Source organism: Aythya marila, assembly GCF_965140915.1.
Source record: "Aythya marila genome assembly, chromosome: 3".
NCBI classification, from domain to species: Eukaryota; Metazoa; Chordata; class Aves; order Anseriformes; family Anatidae; genus Aythya; species Aythya marila.
Window position 1 is genome coordinate 81,949,628 of NC_139044.1, and position 17,316 is coordinate 81,966,943.

At 42.7% G+C, this 17,316-nt stretch overlaps 1 protein-coding gene across 2 annotated transcripts in view; it reads right to left on the reverse strand.

The window, feature by feature from the left end:
• The window catches only part of STX7 (syntaxin 7), a 30,680-nt gene extending 14,809 nt beyond the window's left edge, over window positions 1-15,871 (reverse strand). The window contains exons 1-2 of one of the 2 annotated variants that reach the window (XM_082756506.1): window positions 15,761-15,871; window positions 8,830-8,975 (exon numbers count right to left, since the gene is read on the reverse strand). In XM_082756506.1, coding sequence (XP_082612632.1) covers window positions 8,830-8,911 — 82 coding nt within the window. In that variant the 5' untranslated portion in view covers window positions 8,912-8,975; window positions 15,761-15,871. Of the gene's footprint in view, window positions 1-8,829; window positions 8,976-10,581; window positions 10,684-15,760 lie in introns of those variants that run through there. The other variant, XM_082756507.1, reaches the window with a different exon arrangement.
• Between the last annotated feature and the right edge of the window lie 1,445 nt (window positions 15,872-17,316).

The following is a 17,316-nucleotide window of genomic DNA, read 5'->3' on the forward strand; positions in this document are numbered from 1 at the left end:
AATATGTAACGATTACCTGTTGAGAGGTACTCGGCCACTCTGAGCAGTCACATGCTCAGGAACAGGTCAGCCATGGTTAATGATGAGCCAGAGGAACAATTAAGACCTAACCTGAATTCCTATGGAGAAAATTACTTCAGAGCCAGCTCGTGTTTACTTTTACTAGGCCAAACAGTGGTTCCATTTATAGGCAGCGGAAGATCTTCCTCCAGGTGAAGAGAATAAAAAAAGGGCACAGAAAAGAATAGGAATGCTGTTTAATTTTCCCTATGTGAATTGCAGGGGTATTGAGATTTACAGTGGAAATATGTATGTATATTTTTATTTTTTGTAAAGGTAGGATTATTTGAGAAGCATGCTCCTGACAGATTTGCAACACATGGTATTTATTCCATAGATAAAACGTATTTCAAATATTGGATCACACACCATACTTGACTAACCGCTGACTTTTAGCTGGCTGGGGAAGAAGAAAGTCTTACCTCCTTTCTCCTTGCCTTCCCTTATTTTTCAGATGGCTCTGCAAAATCTTTTCCATTACTCCAAGTTAACCCACACAATTGATTGTTCTGCTGCTTGAATGTGATAATGTTTAAAATCACATAGGAAGTTTCAACTTGAAATAAAAATAAATAAATAAAACAAAGATCAAAATGTAGACAACTTCTTGCCTCTATCAATATAGGAGCAAATGCAACTATCCCCAGCTGAGAACTAACCATCACTAGGCAGGCTGTAACACCAGTGTATTCTTGCAGAAGGAAAAATAAATAAATAAATAAATAAATAAATAAATAATAAATAAATAATCCTTGAGTAAAATCCTAACGTTGTAAAGGCCTTCATCCACTGAGAGGGGAATGATGAGAGGACAGCAGGTCACCCACCTTCTTTGGTAAGACTGAGAGATGTCCAAGCACTACACTCATCTCTAGCATGAGACAAGGGACGCTGAGGATGGTCCTGAGTTCCTGGTGGTCCCTAGATGGTCCCTAGTGCTCCTGAGGAGCACTAACCAATAACTCCGACTACAGGAGAGATGCCTTCCCAACTTACCTATGATCAGCCACTTTCCCATTCAGTTTTATGTTACTCAGTCTAGCATTTAGAAAACTAAACTTTAAAACCCTCAATTGACTGTGAACATCTTCATCTTGTTGCAGCTTCACAGCTGAGAAGTGAGGTGTATCAACACAGCCCACAGAATCCTTAAAAGGAAGCCACAACACAGAAACGTAAAACTGGGGGAAAAAAATTACTTAATAAGTGCTGCTTATTACCACTTCGCAGCCTGAAACTCACTTCTTATTTGGATCACACACCACTGCATTGTAGCCATGGAGCAGCAATTTCCCTAAGTGCTACAGTCCAAGCCTGAACAACCACATTGCCGGATTTAATAAAGCTACTGCCTAATGATTCCACAGGATGTGCAGCGCCCACTGGGCACGCACGGAAAAATCACGAGCAGCAAACACCAGGTATCAGCCTACAAAGAGGACAACAACCAGCCAAGCAGGCAGGGCAGGAACAACGAAATCTGCACTGCAGAACAGCAACGCCTAGGACCCGTCACAGGAAGAAGGAGCGCTGTTTCAGCCAGCACCTACAGCTGCTCCTGAATGTGAGCTGTAACAGTGAGGGGTCACCCCCCTGCCGCTGTCTTTTACTAAAAAAGGGGCAGATTGGGTTTTAGTCAGTGCAGAGAGTTCATAGATCTAAATTCAGAAGGACTGAAACTATCAGTAGAGATTTAAAGTCACTGATTTTTAGTTATTATTCTAGCTCCTGAGCCCAAAGAGAATAAACAGGATCAGCAAAGCACTCCTTCGTACACACAAAAGGGAAAGTCTGCTCCACATGAGGCTCTGGCTCAGCTACGGCTTCACGGGGCAAATAAGCACGGTGTACAACAGCAGCACGCTTACCTTTCAGAAATGCATTGTCAAAGATCTTACACACAACACCCGTGGCTGGGTAACTATGAAGAAGTTACCTACTCGTTTCCAGTCGACCAAGGGAGTCAACAAACAGCACACCCGGTTGCAGACTGCGTGGAATCCAATCAATTCTGGAGTCACTTCAGAGCACATTATTGGAACAGGAGAATTAATTGTAAAAATGACACCACTACAAATTGTTTAGCTTTTGCTTGGGGGTGACAGACTTCCTCAATTTATTCAAATCCAATTCAATGTGTTTTCCTTCTGTGCTTTGACTGAAACTACTTGGCTAAGGACAGATACCGCAAAAACATTCGTGGACTGATCTTTTATAAACCCTGTTGCATATAACAAACAGCCTGGTGTAGTTGCAATAAAATCAGCATATTGGAGTTTGCTGCAATGAGCAGAAGTACCTCTTTAGAACTATTAGTGCAGTTCACATTCACTGAAGATTTCAAGTAAACCAACACTCCTGTGCCATACATCTTGCTAACCCTACTTTGCCCATGAGTAAGAGTTCAACAGTAATTAAAGCCAAAAAAACCCTAACCTAATAAAAACCAACCCACCTGCTCCAAGAGCACACTTAATTGCAATTATCTAAAAGTCAGCAATTTGATTTCAAGTTATTTATCTAATTCTGTCTTAACTGAATGTATCACACTGATTATTTTAAAACAGAGTAATACATCAGTGCAGAGGAACAGTACCTGAAGTATTTATGTAATCAAATGAGGGATGGAATGAAGATTGTCCTCAGAGCTCTAAGGACTGAGGACTTGATTGGTACAAAAGAGTGAGAAAACACTAAGTCTTCTACCCTTTCCTCTTAGGTTTTATTAGCTTCTCACATTTCTAAATAGAATCATGCCCCCAAGTGACCAGAAACATACATGTAAGTAGCGGTGTCTGGAGTTGAGGATCTGCCTTCAGTTCTTTCAGTTGAACTGTAATCATTTCATGTAGAGTACCAGCATTTCCAATGGTCTTACAAAGAAACCGTCAAGTGGGATTGAAGTAATGCCTGTTCTCCTAATGTGGGTGTAAAGCACACTAAATGCACATTTTTGGGTAAACAATATTTGACCATGTGATCAATCATTACAGCTCAGCTGAGGGGAAGTCATTAAACCAAGCTGCAATCACTTAGTATTCATAGCCTAAATTCTCCCTGGAAACTCCCTGAAACCCCGAAGTCTGAACTTTTCTCTAAAGAATAATTTATGTTTTGTAAGTGATGCGCTATTCTGCAGCGTCCAATAGCTGCACAAACACCATAACCCCAACCCACCTAGGCAAAGAAAGCTTGTTCATTAAGAGCTCAGGCCATTAACACAGGAAGCTTACTCAGGCATTGACAAGGAAGCTGGGACACGCAACATCACCGCCTGGCCAGCACAGGGAAATACCTGTCACTCAGGGGGACAATTACAGCCAACCACGGCCCTGGGTTTATTCACAGCCCTTACAGATGGGCAGCATATTGCACACCAGCTTTATGGGACATTTGATAGAGGGCTCTCTGGATAACCAAACTGCCATGCATTCTCCTCTTTTCTTGCCCACAAAGGAGGAAAATCCAACAGAATTGAACTGGATGAAGTATTTTAACTACCTTAAAGAGGCTCTGAAAATGGACTGTCAAGGGATAGGAAGGAGCATGAGGAGCCCAGCACCAGAAAGACACTGACCTGCTGGAGCAACAGTTGCTCAGACAAAATTGCAAATGTCTCCACCGATCATAGTGCTGTTTGCAACTGCACAGTGATTTTACAATCCCTATTTAAATCACTTCCAAATTAAAATGGCTTAATTTACAGAGATCTTTCTTCCCCACCTTCCCTAAACTAGTCAGCTACGGCACAGCAAAACAATGCAGGACAAGGCAAATTCTGCCTTTTCTGCACACGCTGACACAAATAGTGCTCTGGGGTCTACATGGAAGATCCATTTTTTCCTCTATTCTGCTACCAACATAAATAAATCCCTCTCCCTCTTGTGCAGTCATCCACATAAGGCACAGTTTCATATGCCATTTTCCCCACAGAGCCATAATGTTTTAACAAACAAGACAAAACGTAGAACAACAAAAAAACTCTCCAAATCCATAAACAAATCTGTTAGGCATACTACAAATATAAAAGCTACTTTACACCGAACAAAGCCTCTAGGAACAGCAGACACACAATTCATGCTTAAAGTTTTCAGAGATGGTTTGCTTCTAAAAGAACTGTGAGGCTTCATGACTTCACCTCATTACAGAAAGAAACACATTTAGGAAGATCTCAAGTATCTGAATCCCTCCTCCTCCTCTTACCCTTTACATTCAGGTTACGATTTGGATATAGCAGATTCAATCAAGTTCAATTCCTCAGCTTTGGGAAAGACCACAAAAGGAAATGCAAAGGACCACAACTTAACCTCCTTAAGTAACCAGCCTTTTCCTGGTTTTACTGAAATCAGTTAAAGAGTGAAATTTCACCCTAGATCCAAGAAGTCTTCCTGATGACAGCACCAACAATAAAAAAAAGGTATATTTCAACTAATTCCCACAAAGTCCAGTTCTCATTAACTGCAGCTAATTGGAAATTTGTAGCAATACCATTGTTATAGTCTCAGCAAGCCCTACTTGCTTTAAAATCACACCTGTACAAAACCACACTGTACACATAGACAAAACAGAATTCTGTTTTCTTACAGGCTGTGATTTCAACACCTCGGTGATTTTATTTACCTTTCACATGGCCATCTGTGTCCTTCTTTAGCTGAAAAATATTCATGTGAATCTGTTGGTGATACAAACATGGTGGAAGAAACAGTTTCTCATGAATGTTTCAGCCTGTAAAAGGCATAGAACAGAACTCTAATATTCCTCAGGGCTTAGTCTATGGTTATGATTTTCTACAGTTACATAAAGCAAAATGGAAAGTCATATGATGCATGTAATTCAGCTCCTATTTTAACAACATCCAGTGAAAATACTGGCCTACAGAATGCTTGGGATGTACCAGAAATTAGACAAACTTGCTGTCACAGGAGAGGCATCACATGATAAAAGAATCACAGAAGGCCATCTCTGCCAGTTGAGGTCGACCTTTTGGGAATGTGTTTTATGCGAACTGATGATTGTGCTGCCTCAACAAACAGAAAATAAGTAGTCAGCTGAATGCAAGAGTCTTTATGAGAAAGAATCTCTCAAAGCTAGACAGACTCACCCCAGCCATATCTGATTTTGGCTACTGAATGACTATTATTATTATTTTTAAATCATTTTTGGTGTGCTGAGCACGTGCTTCTCCAGCAGGGCTGATTTTCAGTGTACAAGAACAAGTCAAATACTCTATCGCTAACCTTGTCAGAACCAAGCAAGGGTAGATTATGACATTCTTACCAACTTCACAGCTACTGTTGGGCGAAACCCTACCGCAACCTTTATGAATTCGGGGAGCTGGGAAGGGAGGAGCAGTGAGGGAATAGGAGTGCCTCAGCTGCACTGGTGTGAGTTCTGTATCTGTTTGATTAGCTTCTGTACCGGAAATTCCCCTAACTCAAAGACTGGTTGTGCTTTATCAACACCAGGCTTTGTTTTGAGCTCTCTATCAAAATGCAGCATGCTGCTGTACTGCCTCGAAAGCAACAGCTCCTAAGCACAGTCTGCAGACATCAGTGGAGCCACAATAGTTACCTACGTAGCCCGTGCTATTTTTGGTCTTTGGGCATTGTACAAAATTTTGTAGCTCTGTGCAAAAACAAACAAAAACGACTTAGAAGCAAAGCAAAAGCACAGAAGTCTGCTTCCTCAATGACCCACACATAGGAGAGAGGCTTGAGAAGAACGTGTGTGTGTGTGTGGGGGGAAAACAACACAAAACCCACAGCTAGCTACTTCATCTTGCATAGTCCCTGTCACAAGTGCACAAATCTCTCCAGCTGAGAAGGGGCACCTACTCCTTCAATCCTATCTTTCCTACTCTTACAGCTGTGCAACTGCTCTTGTAAATTAATGCAACTCCCAATCTGCTTCAATTTGGAGCTTGTTTGAAAACCAAATGTTTTCCCTCTTTTTGCTACACACAAAAAAAATTATTCCGTCAGATTCAAATAACTGTTGACCTTCATCTTCACACTTTCAGGAAGCCTGAAATAAACATATTTTAAAGCTTTTAAATTAGGCTTTTTGTTTTACTTATTTTAATCTCAAGTTTCCATTTGCTGAAAGATCAGATTTTGTTTTGTACTGAGAAAAAATTTTAAAAAATCACAAAATAGACTCAATGCTCTCACCTTAATAGGCATATCCCTATTATATCCCTACATCCCTGGCAAAAATCTGTAAGCAGGCGGGACTTGGTCTGCCATAAAGAAATATTTTTTTGCTGGCTCATCTCGCTTCTGTGAATTACTCTCTTCTCTTGTCTATCCAGTTGCAGTAAACGAGCGACCAATACGAAGTATTTGAGAGTGGTACATCCTGAAGGAAGATAAAAAGGTTTTCCTTACGTTATAGCAGCTGTCATTATGCTACCATGTAGGTGAGAGTGTGACCTATGAAACCACGTTCTGTTATTACTGCTCCTTCAATAAAACTGATTAAAAAACCTTGATAATAGGTACACCACTTGCAAACCAGACAGGCTGGAGCTCTCTATACCTCTCTGCCTCTTCTGCCTAAGGCCTGCCACTCTGCACTGAATACCAAAGAGAGCCTTGAAGCCTTTATTTTTGCAATTCCAACTGCTTTTAACAAACAGCATAGAGAAATGCTCCAGACTAGTTCCCTCAATCTCAGCTCACAGACGGTGCTGATAGGCAAAACATGAGTTTGGATCTTTTCAGGCTGAGGAAAGTAGACTCCACTCCCCAGACGTTGTTATGGGATGTCATAATCACTTTTTTCTACAGAAGTGTTGGAAATGTAAAACAGAGCAAGGATCCTTGCTTTCTAAAGAACAGCTGAGCAAATCTTTCCATAGAACCTTCTAGAGGTTGAGACATCCAGCTGCCTTCCTGGCTTAAGTTTCCAAGAGAGTTTATAGCTTCAGGGTCCTTAAAAATCACCAATCAGTGCACTCTTTCCCAAGGAAACTTGGAGAGCCTATTACAACCAGCATCAACTGTACCAATTTACCAGCAGCTTATTCAAGGCAAAAGCAATCTACAACTCTTAACACGCTTTCAACATAAATCAACTGCATGATTGGATCAACAGATCAATAAAATCTGTTCCTTAAAGTTAAAAGAGTGCTAAGCTAACCCAGCTGTTACCTGATTTAAATGATCCTCTCCATTAACGCAGAACAGCCCAAACCAAAAACAAATACCTCCAGTTGATTTCACTACTGGTGTGCTTAACCAGCACAGACCTTTGTTGGTCAGTAACAGTGGGCTAACGAATTAGGAAAGACAGGAGGTAAGGAACACAAGTATCAATATAGCAGCGGTAGCATGCAGATGCATTACGAAGTGCTTGATGTTTAATGTATGCTTTTGATCTTTTATATGTGTGGTATATTAAAGCCGGTTAACCAAGAACCAGATCAAACGCATTACTTTTGGCAGGGCTAAACAATTCAACCTAGAAGTTGTAAAGTACTACTGTAAATATTTTAATTCCAACCAATGCTGCTTCCTATAAAGCTGTTTTATCATGAAACCTCTGAAGCACAGTACTGCCTAAATCAGGAATATAGCTAATAGTAATAATAGCTAAAAAAGTATTCAAGCCCTTAGATGGCCCAATCTAAACCTGAAAACAAGTAGATAATTGAGGGGAAAGCTAAAAAACAGAACAAAACAAAAACAATAAAACGAATGCGTCTGCCACAGGCTGGAAGATGCCTCTGGAAGAAGCCATGATGCTGTAAAGTGAAAGACTACAGAACCGACTGAGAGGATTTCAGGAAACAAAGCACAAGGGCTTACAGAGCCAATTTTTAGTTGAGGGAACAGAACCCGAACGTACAGAAACTTTTCAATAAAGCAAAACTAAAATTTTTCTTTGTAAAAGATTTAATGACTTAGGAAATAAAGATTTAAAGAAATTTCAGCCCAATCTGTGTCACCAAGCTGTGCTACAAGTACCAACTCCTAAAATTTGTCTAGCAAAACAAAGATCAAAGTTTTAATTAAAACTGATACACTTAACTGATCAGACTTCATCTGAAGTTTTAATCCTACACACGCATGAAGTCCTTCAAAACTTTACAACCACGCATGCCAAAACCTAGCTGTTGATGGCTAGCTCCCTTACGACAAACAGTACTCTTTGCATAATTCACAAAATCAATTTATATTTACTTTTCATATAAAATAAACCTATCAGAGAGATAACTGAAAATGGAGAAACGGGGATACAACTGAGAACCCTAACTGCCCTAACTTACCTCTAACTTTAACACTTTAGTTAGGTGGCTAAAACATTAGGTGGGATGAGTCTGAGCAAAGGCATGTTAACGCTTGCATAACCTTACTTGCACATTAAGTATGTATTTCCAAGGGCAAGCTGTAAGGCCATGCCTTCAGTCTCTGATAGGCACTTCAAGCTCCAGCAAATATTTGAGGCAATCCTTGTTCAGCAAACACCCCAACCTACAATCTTAAGGTGCCATGTAACTGGCCAGAACAAAACTGGCTTTTTACCAGCAGCTGTCTTACTAATTATACATTTGTTCTGTGAATACAGAGTGATGCTGCACTTCTCCAGTGCACATCACATTCAACCACACATCTGAAGGTCTCCATCTGCGTTGTGGTGTGCCACAAACATGTCAAATGAGCAGGTGAGGTCAAGGAGTGAATTCCCATGAATGAGTCTGAGAAACTAACATAGAACGTGGGGCGCCACTATTGAAGTTTCGTATCAACATGCATAAATTCAACTTACAGCATTGTGTGATCTTCTGGATGTTAGAAGTTATGCGCTGGGCTAGCTGATTAGGATCCACAAAGCCGGCACTGTACGACATGGCTGAGAAGATTTACTGTCAAGATCATCCACGATGGAAATGGGTCTCCACCTGTTAAGCACACCTAAAATCACACCCAGAAAAGAGAGTTACGTTTTGCTCATTCACTTACAAAGGTCTTCATCAGCATAAAAAAAAAATATAGCGGAAAAGATTAAAGAAAACTCCATATACTAACATTTACCCTCTTCTGCAGAGTACTTCAAAACAGAATTCAACAAAACTTTTCTTAAGTAAGTGCTAAATACAAATGTGACACGTGACATCCTTTTAAAATTTCCCACAGTAAGATAACTGTTAAGTTTATTAAAATTCACAGCTTAAGATCTGCAATTACTCTACAGCTGCTACATCACAGAAACTACTTCTGTTGTCAAACTTCTAACATTTTCCCTGGTGTAAGCAAAGGAAAAGTATGCGTTTTCATTTGTTGCCATTACAGAGAAAGTTGAACTTTTATTCTGTGAGTGCCAAAACCTCTGAGGAATTACGCCCCAAACCAATTGCATGGTTACTTCCATACCATATATTACTTATCCCACCAAAACAACACAGCATGTTAAATTGCTGCGAAAAACAATGGCATTTTCTTGTAAGGTATGGGAGTGAATGAGGCATCCTGTGTCCTCCTACCACCAATGACTTTACCAATTTCAGTTTTAGCTGTAATTAGTTTCACTTGAATTCTGTGAATTGCTATATTATACCTTTTCAGCTGCTGTATTTCTCAAGATGAACTCATTTTTTTGCAGTCTGGGTACACAAATGCATTTGTAGGGGTGTCTTTTGCACCAAGGACTATCATACCTTATTTTAAAAGGCCAAAAATCAGTAACACAAATATACTTACAAATACATTTGCCCTAAAAGGGCACACAGGCAATTACACAGCATGTAACTAACTGCAAACATCCCAGTCTGCTTTCCTTCATCACAGCCCCAGTTCCAGCCCAAGTTCAATGATGCTCTAAATCCAAATTAGCTAAGGATACATGTGCAAATTGAAACTGGCATTCATCCACTCTGCAGTGAGGACGCAGACTAATCAAGCATATGCACGCAAACCCACAATTTCAGACAGGTCACGCCTCGTTTATTTCACCCTTTCCAATCCTCTGCACATCACATTCACTAGTTTAACATTTTAACCTCGACAGTTCCCTGCGTTTCCCACTGTTTGACCCAGACCGTGCGCCTTCTATGCAGAGTGCTCTTCTCCTGGGCTATCAGCTTCTCATTAAAAGGCACTGCTAAAACAGAGTGAGAAAGCCAACTGACTTGTCAAGTGTGATACCGGCTGTATGGTCTGCAAACTCAAGCCACTCAAGTCCTTACAAACTTTTTAAAGAAAAAGTAATACAAAACAACAGAACACAAGAAGCTAATTAACAACTCTTGATGCCAAATGTAACTTTTTTCACCTTCAGAAATGCCATATATTAATACAGTGCAGCAAAACCCCAGTTGTTTTACAACAGGCCTGTTCTCACATGACTGTCTGGGAGAGCAGCTGTGGGTGAAAGAAAACCAAACCTTCCTGTGCTCACCATTCCTGGCAGAGTTGCCAAGAGATTGCACTGGTCAGCCCCACAAAACGTCCCGTGCCAGAACTGCACCATGGATACAACTAGAGGCTTGGCTCACAAGTGCTGCCCTGCAGGGCACGTTACCTGTGCTAGATGAATGAGCTGCTGCTACCGTGCAGACAAACCCTCCATGTCCTTGAGAAGGGTCCCAATTCCTGTCTGGAGGCTTCAGGCTCTGAAGTATCCCCTAGTAATAAACAATCTGCCTGCAGATGAAGAGACAGCAAGAGTATTTGCATTCTTCTACGTACTTGCTGTACAGTCACCCACAAGTCACTCTGCAGTGTATTTCCTATCTTAGTGTGTACTGCATGCAGATGCAAGTTATTTTGGGTCACAGGCTAAAGCTTGAAGTCAGACAGCCTAAATCCCACTTGTCTGGACCAAAGTTAGCATAACAACCCTTGATCTCTTTGGAAACTCCAGGCAATATTGCATTGAATCTGTATTTTAAGCCCAAACCCTTGTAAAATTTATAGCAAGTGAGTGGCTCGACAGCTTAGTACATTGTATTTCCCACTGAAATTATAGAATTTCTTTACTTAGTCAATCACAGACATAAAATCCAAATAAGACACCTAAAAGATGTCGGTTCAAAAAAAGAGAAATTCTCTAAGCTGTTGACACTGCTTTTTCTTTTTTGGAAGTTACAACTGTTCCTAAACATGTTAGCAGCATGCTGACTGGAATGCCAGTACTGGCTAAAAATACTTTTTAGTTAAATATTATATTTAATGTTAAAAGTTAAACATTAAAATGCAGTTGCTGAGCAGAAGAGCCAGCAAGAGACCAATCATCTTGTGCAAAAACATTGCAGAACTGAAACAGTCCTTTAGGGCTGTTTTTTCTCCCCTCACATATGTATTCACCAGGCAGCTGCATGTAACTTTTTTTTTTTTCAGCCATTCAAGCGTTGACAAAAGGAAAGTGCTTGACTTTTTTTGTCCTGAAAATTTCTACAGCTGCATTTGGGTATCTTTAAAGAAGCTGCATTGCCCTTTACTGTGGTGCTCCATCAATATACAGATTATAAAACACACAAGGCTTGGAGCTTTTCAACTTTCTGGCTACACAGCTGGGCAGCCAAACAACACATAATGAGAGGATGTTCAGATGATAATACTGTGAAGTCCACAGGATACAGGTTAGCACGTGTAGTCCTCTCTAATGAAGAAACAGCACCCTATCTAGAATAGGTGAGAGGAGTAAAATTACAACTGTAATTAGATTACGCTGTATAGTACTGAGTCTGTGACCCACTTGTAACTGGCAGCTGAACATCTCCACTGCTATTTCTATAGTTCTCATTTTAACAACGCACAAAATGATAACAGTTGACCCAACTGATTTGTATTTTCTAAATGGAACTTGGTATTTAAAAAGCTTTCTGCTTCTCCACAACATGAAACAGCTTTGGCTTTTGACATACAACTGCAGGTAGTGTGACAATGTTTCTAACAAAGCAACTGTATGTCTAAAATGCGAATATTCTTTCAGTTTCTCAAGTTGCTTCTTTGAGAAGTCCACTGGGTCATTTGAAAAAGTTACAGTAAAAAGAAAAAGGAAGGGCATCGGGTCGGGCAAGGAAAAACACTTATATTTATAGTCATGTTGTAGGATAGCAGTGTGAATTCACAGCTGTCTCAACTCATACAAACTCTTCCACCCGCAGTGGTATTCCAGAGCACAGGAATAAGACAAGTTGGTGGTAGGGTAAGCTCCTGGTCTCTGACAAGTCTGAGGAACAGACGGGAAAGAGGGGTTCAGTGGTCAGCCATCAGCTTTCATCACTTCCCAGCCACAGAACAGGCCAAAGGCATGGAAAAATTTCTATTTACTTTTATTTAAAACAAAAAACAGCCCCCACCTCCCTCAACAAAAACACACCCACAAACGGGAAGTGTGAGCTTCTTCCTCATTCTAGTTACAGCAACTCAGGCGTCCGTACTGACCGACCCCCACCTCCACTCACGCACCCCTCACTTGTTAGCCCCGAGTTACTCACACCCCTCCGAAACACCGACAGCTGACCCTGAGGAAGTCAAGGGGAGTCCTGCCAGTGGCAAGGGTCAGGATTTCAACCACCAGGGAAAATAAACTAGAAGGAAGTACCAAGCACTTCCTTCTAGACAAGGGCAACGGGAGCCTTCATCAGGGTTCTGCATTTCCATAGAAATTATCCCTTTTCGGTTCCACAATGTTTAACTACTCCACCATGAAGCATTTTGGTATTACTGCTTGCATGACTTTTTAAATGGGAACTAATAAGATGGTGCAGATCAGGGAAGTACACTTTGCATTCAAACTGGAACACAGCTACACTTGTGGCGGTCTTCAGTTCCTCTAAAAGTTTCAGCCTGGTGCGAGACTTTGATTGTACCTTTTATCTTCTGTTTGCCATCTTTGTTTCTGGTTTTGATCATGCTTAGAGGCAATGAGGCTTGTCAAACCTCTGAAAAAAAGTCCAAAGAATTGAGTCTGATGGTACAAGTGAAAAAAAAAAAAAAAAAAAAAGAATCAGAACACTTACTGCTTGAAGCAATACCCCGCTGTACATACATGAAATTTAAAGTATTCAAAGGACCAGTAAATATTTTTCCTAATTTCTACATTAACGAGTTCCTACTTATCACAGTCATTCCTACTATCCCAACCCACTAATGCACCTTACTATCGACTTGCTTTCTAGAAAAGTGATTATCAGGCACAGAAAAAATCCATTTTTCCCTTGGCTATTTCCAGTAAGATCACTGCTGATTGCAGAGACTTCTTTCTGCTGACCAAAGAAGTGGGATCTCTACAACCAAGCAGCTCCCTGGCGCCATCCTTGAAAGCTTCCTCGGGACAAAATGATGTGATTTGACGAGCAGAGGATGCCCTGGAGCTCAGCAGCCATCACCCAACTCCACTACAGGCTCTGGTAAGCTAGAGTTAATAAGCATCTTATACAAAACGGATTCGCTTTGCATTTTCTCCATCAGATATTCTAACAGTTCTCCTTCTCCTACAAAAGTTACCAATACACAACATCAAGATAAGGAACATTTAAGCAATGGTTTTACTATTTAAGCAATACTTTAGGATCAGGACCTAGAAATGTTTACACGGATCTTTAACTTTCAGTATGCAAAAACTACATTTTGCATTCAATTAACATGTTTGAAAATTTAAATATGAATTAGGATTTTGTGCCTTTAAATATCTCAAGACAAGTCATGTGGATTTCTTAGATGTGCTTTTGTTTTTTAAACAAGGTCACAGAAACAAAGCTTTTCCTAAACAATTCCTAAATGTGCCTTCCTTTGTAAACTACTCTCTGCCCAAAAGGGGAAAAAAAAAAAAATAGTTACATCTTTCAAATAGGGTGAAAACACCAGTCTGGACCAAACAGTCACAATGTTAGCTATAGAAGACTTGTATCACAGTAACAGCACCAGTTAGTAAGATTTCCGCGCTAGGGCATAGCTCAGCCCACCCCACCTCAGCAGATTTTACCAGCCAATACTGAGATGAGACAGGATGCATCCACAGAGTGACTCTGGCTCCTCTATAAGGCAGCCCAAAACACATCACGCTCTTTAGAGAGCATCTTTGCTGACCTTGGCAGTAATTCTGCAGTAAAATTAAATTTATAAAACCAACAACCGTAAAGCTCTTGTACAAGGGACAGACTGTATACTGTAAGGTATGCTGTCACTACTGGCTGTCACTACTTTCTCCAGGGTGAATGAGTGAGGTAAGTTCATTGTGTCTGGATGCATCTTCTCCCCCCCGTGCTTGGACTAAAATACTTGGCGAAACAGACCACGTTTTCCACTTTGTGTTCTACAGGTCCTGACGTGCTGGATGCCTGGTCCCACAGAGGCACTCTGGGGGCTTCTGTAACACAAAACTATGGAGCATAACGAACGTGCAAACAGAACAGCACCAAGGTTAACTCCTCTCTGCCTGCTTAAAATAAATAAATAAACTTTCCAGATTGTCTTTTATCATCTGGTTTCAGGTAGAAGTAAGCTTAAATCCAAAGAGGGAACAAAAAAGCAAGCAAAGTTTGATTAAAATTTGCTTCTCTCTAATGCGGCAACACTCACACAGAAGATGTCAGAAAGTACCTTCCTATCCCAGTCTGCCCAACTCCCTCGGCCTTGCCTCACTAGTCATGCTGAAACACATCAACAACAAACTTACACCACGACTACATGTATTTTTATGTTTTTAAGATAAAAGAGAATTATTAGACTGTGTAAGCGGTCAGCGCTATGGTCATTTCCCTAGAAATAATTCTCTTCCAACAAAGACGTAAGAGTTACATTTACAGCATAAGCGTTAAAACTTTCCGGTGTAAAATAAAATTAGGGAGGCCTGGAATACTGTTGGGCCTCTTGGACCATACACGGCTAAAAAAAGAATGTGCTTATCGTTGTCCGATTCATCCAGATCAATATTTATGACGAACTAAGTAGAGGAAGAGCATACACGCATACATAGGAGCTTAGTAACACGTTAGTTCTCAGGGAAATGCCTCAGCAGAGGGAACTGCGTTTCTTAGGAGCCAAGAGGAGGCCGAACGCCGGGGACTGGAATCACACCGGTGGGACCAGGAGGGATGAGAAGGGACCCGAGAGCTGTCACAAGGCAGCAAGCTGCTCGTGCTGGAGAGAGACACGCAACACCTCACGGGGAGCCACGGAGGGACCGGCAGCAGGGATCAGCGGGCTGCACGCCCTCAGCTCCCCGGGGGCAGCCCCATCGCTGTGGGCCACACGCTCACATCAGCCCCATGGCACTCCATGCCATGGCAGGCCTCTCCATGGCCTACCGGGATGCTGAGGATGAAATATAGCTCCTGATATTTTTTATTTTTTTTTTTGAGTTTCTCTCCACTGTCAGCCACCAAGCAGCAGCATTACTTGGCATTTTCCCGCAAGGCCAGCAGAGATGCCTCTCGCTACCTTACCAGGCACACGTACAAGCAGGACAGGGCGACTCTCCCTTTGCCTTCCATCGCCAGCACCCACCCCAAACCCGGCGCCCAGGGGCTGCCCTGCCCGCCCCACCTGCCCACCACGGGCACGACACCAGGGCGGGCACGGAGCCCCCCCAGATGCCACCCCCCTACCCCGGGCAGGAGGCAGCGCAAACCCCCCGAGGCCTGACCGCCAGGCCGTGGCTCCCCGCTTCCAGCCTCCCTCCCCGCCGCTGCCCCCCCGGTAGCCCCCCGGGGAAGGGGGCACGGAGGCGGCCCCGCTCCCGCTGCCCTTACCCGGCCCCGGCGAGCCTGGTCCCAGCGGGCACGGCTGGGGCGGCGGAGGGAGGACGGGCGAGCAAGGGAGGGGAGGAGAGGGGAAGGGAGGGAGGACGGGGCCGGGCTGCCCTGCGCCGCCCCGTCCTGCCGCTGGGCGGGGGCCCGACATGACGGCGGCGGCGTGGGGAGGAGCGGCCGCGGGGCTGGGCAGGGCCCGGCCGAGGAGGAGGAGGAGGAAGGAGGAGGAAGAGGAAGGAGAAGGGGACGAAGAGGAAGGCTGCGGGCAGGGGGCGCTGCCGTGTGGCCGCCTCAGCCCGGGTGGAGGGCGCGGCGAGGGGCGGTGGGGGCAGCCCGCTTGTCACCCGTCACACAATGTTTGTAAAGACCAAGGTTTCCAGTTTTTAGCATCAAAAATAAATAAAATATATGTATCTGACTGATTGTAGGCTCGTAGAGAGTGTTTTGATCTAACCGGGTGGGAAGGGATGTCCAGCAGGCCGGCCTCATGGTTCTCGCACCTCACACAGTCTCAGGTGTGTAAAGGACGCTCCACAGAGAAAATGCACTCGTGCACCTCGCCAGCTTCTCCATAAAGCACAGTCCGGCATGAGTGGAAAAGAAGGGGGATGTGAGAATGTAAGGTCAGGAAAAGATGCATCAGGAGTTCTGGAGAAAGTGTGCACAGGGAAACAAGCACGCACTGTCATTAGGCTAGTTTCCTGCATGACCTTCAGTCTTGATCACCACATCTGTATGGATGTATGGAAGTAGGTGGGCACTTAGATGTAAGATGAAGGTGAGCGGGAAATAAAAATATGTTTAAAGATGCCTAAAAAAGCTGAAGCAATGGGAGGCAGAGCCAGAAGCTGGGACATGGGGCTGACCCAGTTACCTGAGAACAAGCGACAGATGAGCCTGTAGGCCTGCACGGCAGCTAGGAATGCTACTGGATCCTGCTCTGCTTTTCAAAGGGAAAATTACAGGATCGGATGTTCCCCAGAGCCCCACAGGCTGGGCTGCTTAATCTGTGAGATGCTCTCACACATTAAATGCTGCAGAGCAAACCACACAGTACTGGTGTCAGGGAATGCCATCTCCTCTACAACACCCAGCCTGGCCTGAGGAAGTTGGAAAGTGCACTCCTCCTCCTCCCCTGGAGCTGCACCACAGGCACGGGAGTTTACTTCTGCTACACCACAGATCTCGGTCATTGCTAACATTTATAAATAACTTGAGCAGTGAAAACCTTAATAACATTGTGACCAAGTAACACTAATAAAGTCCAATAAAATACAAACACAATGCAGTGGAAGTAAAAAGTCTGAAAAAGTACCCTTTACATTGGTGTTTTTTAATGTTTCTCAAAGAATGCTCAAATGAAAGACAATGTCAACTCCAACACTAGTAAGTCTACATATATTTAAGTTAATTGATGCTTGGAAACATCTAAAAACATTGTGACGTGCCTGTCTTCTCATTTGATGCAGGACTATATATAACTTCATTCTAGTTATAATATGCCATTTTGATTAGCAGTGCTGCATTGGAAAATTTACCCCCACATTGCTGAAACA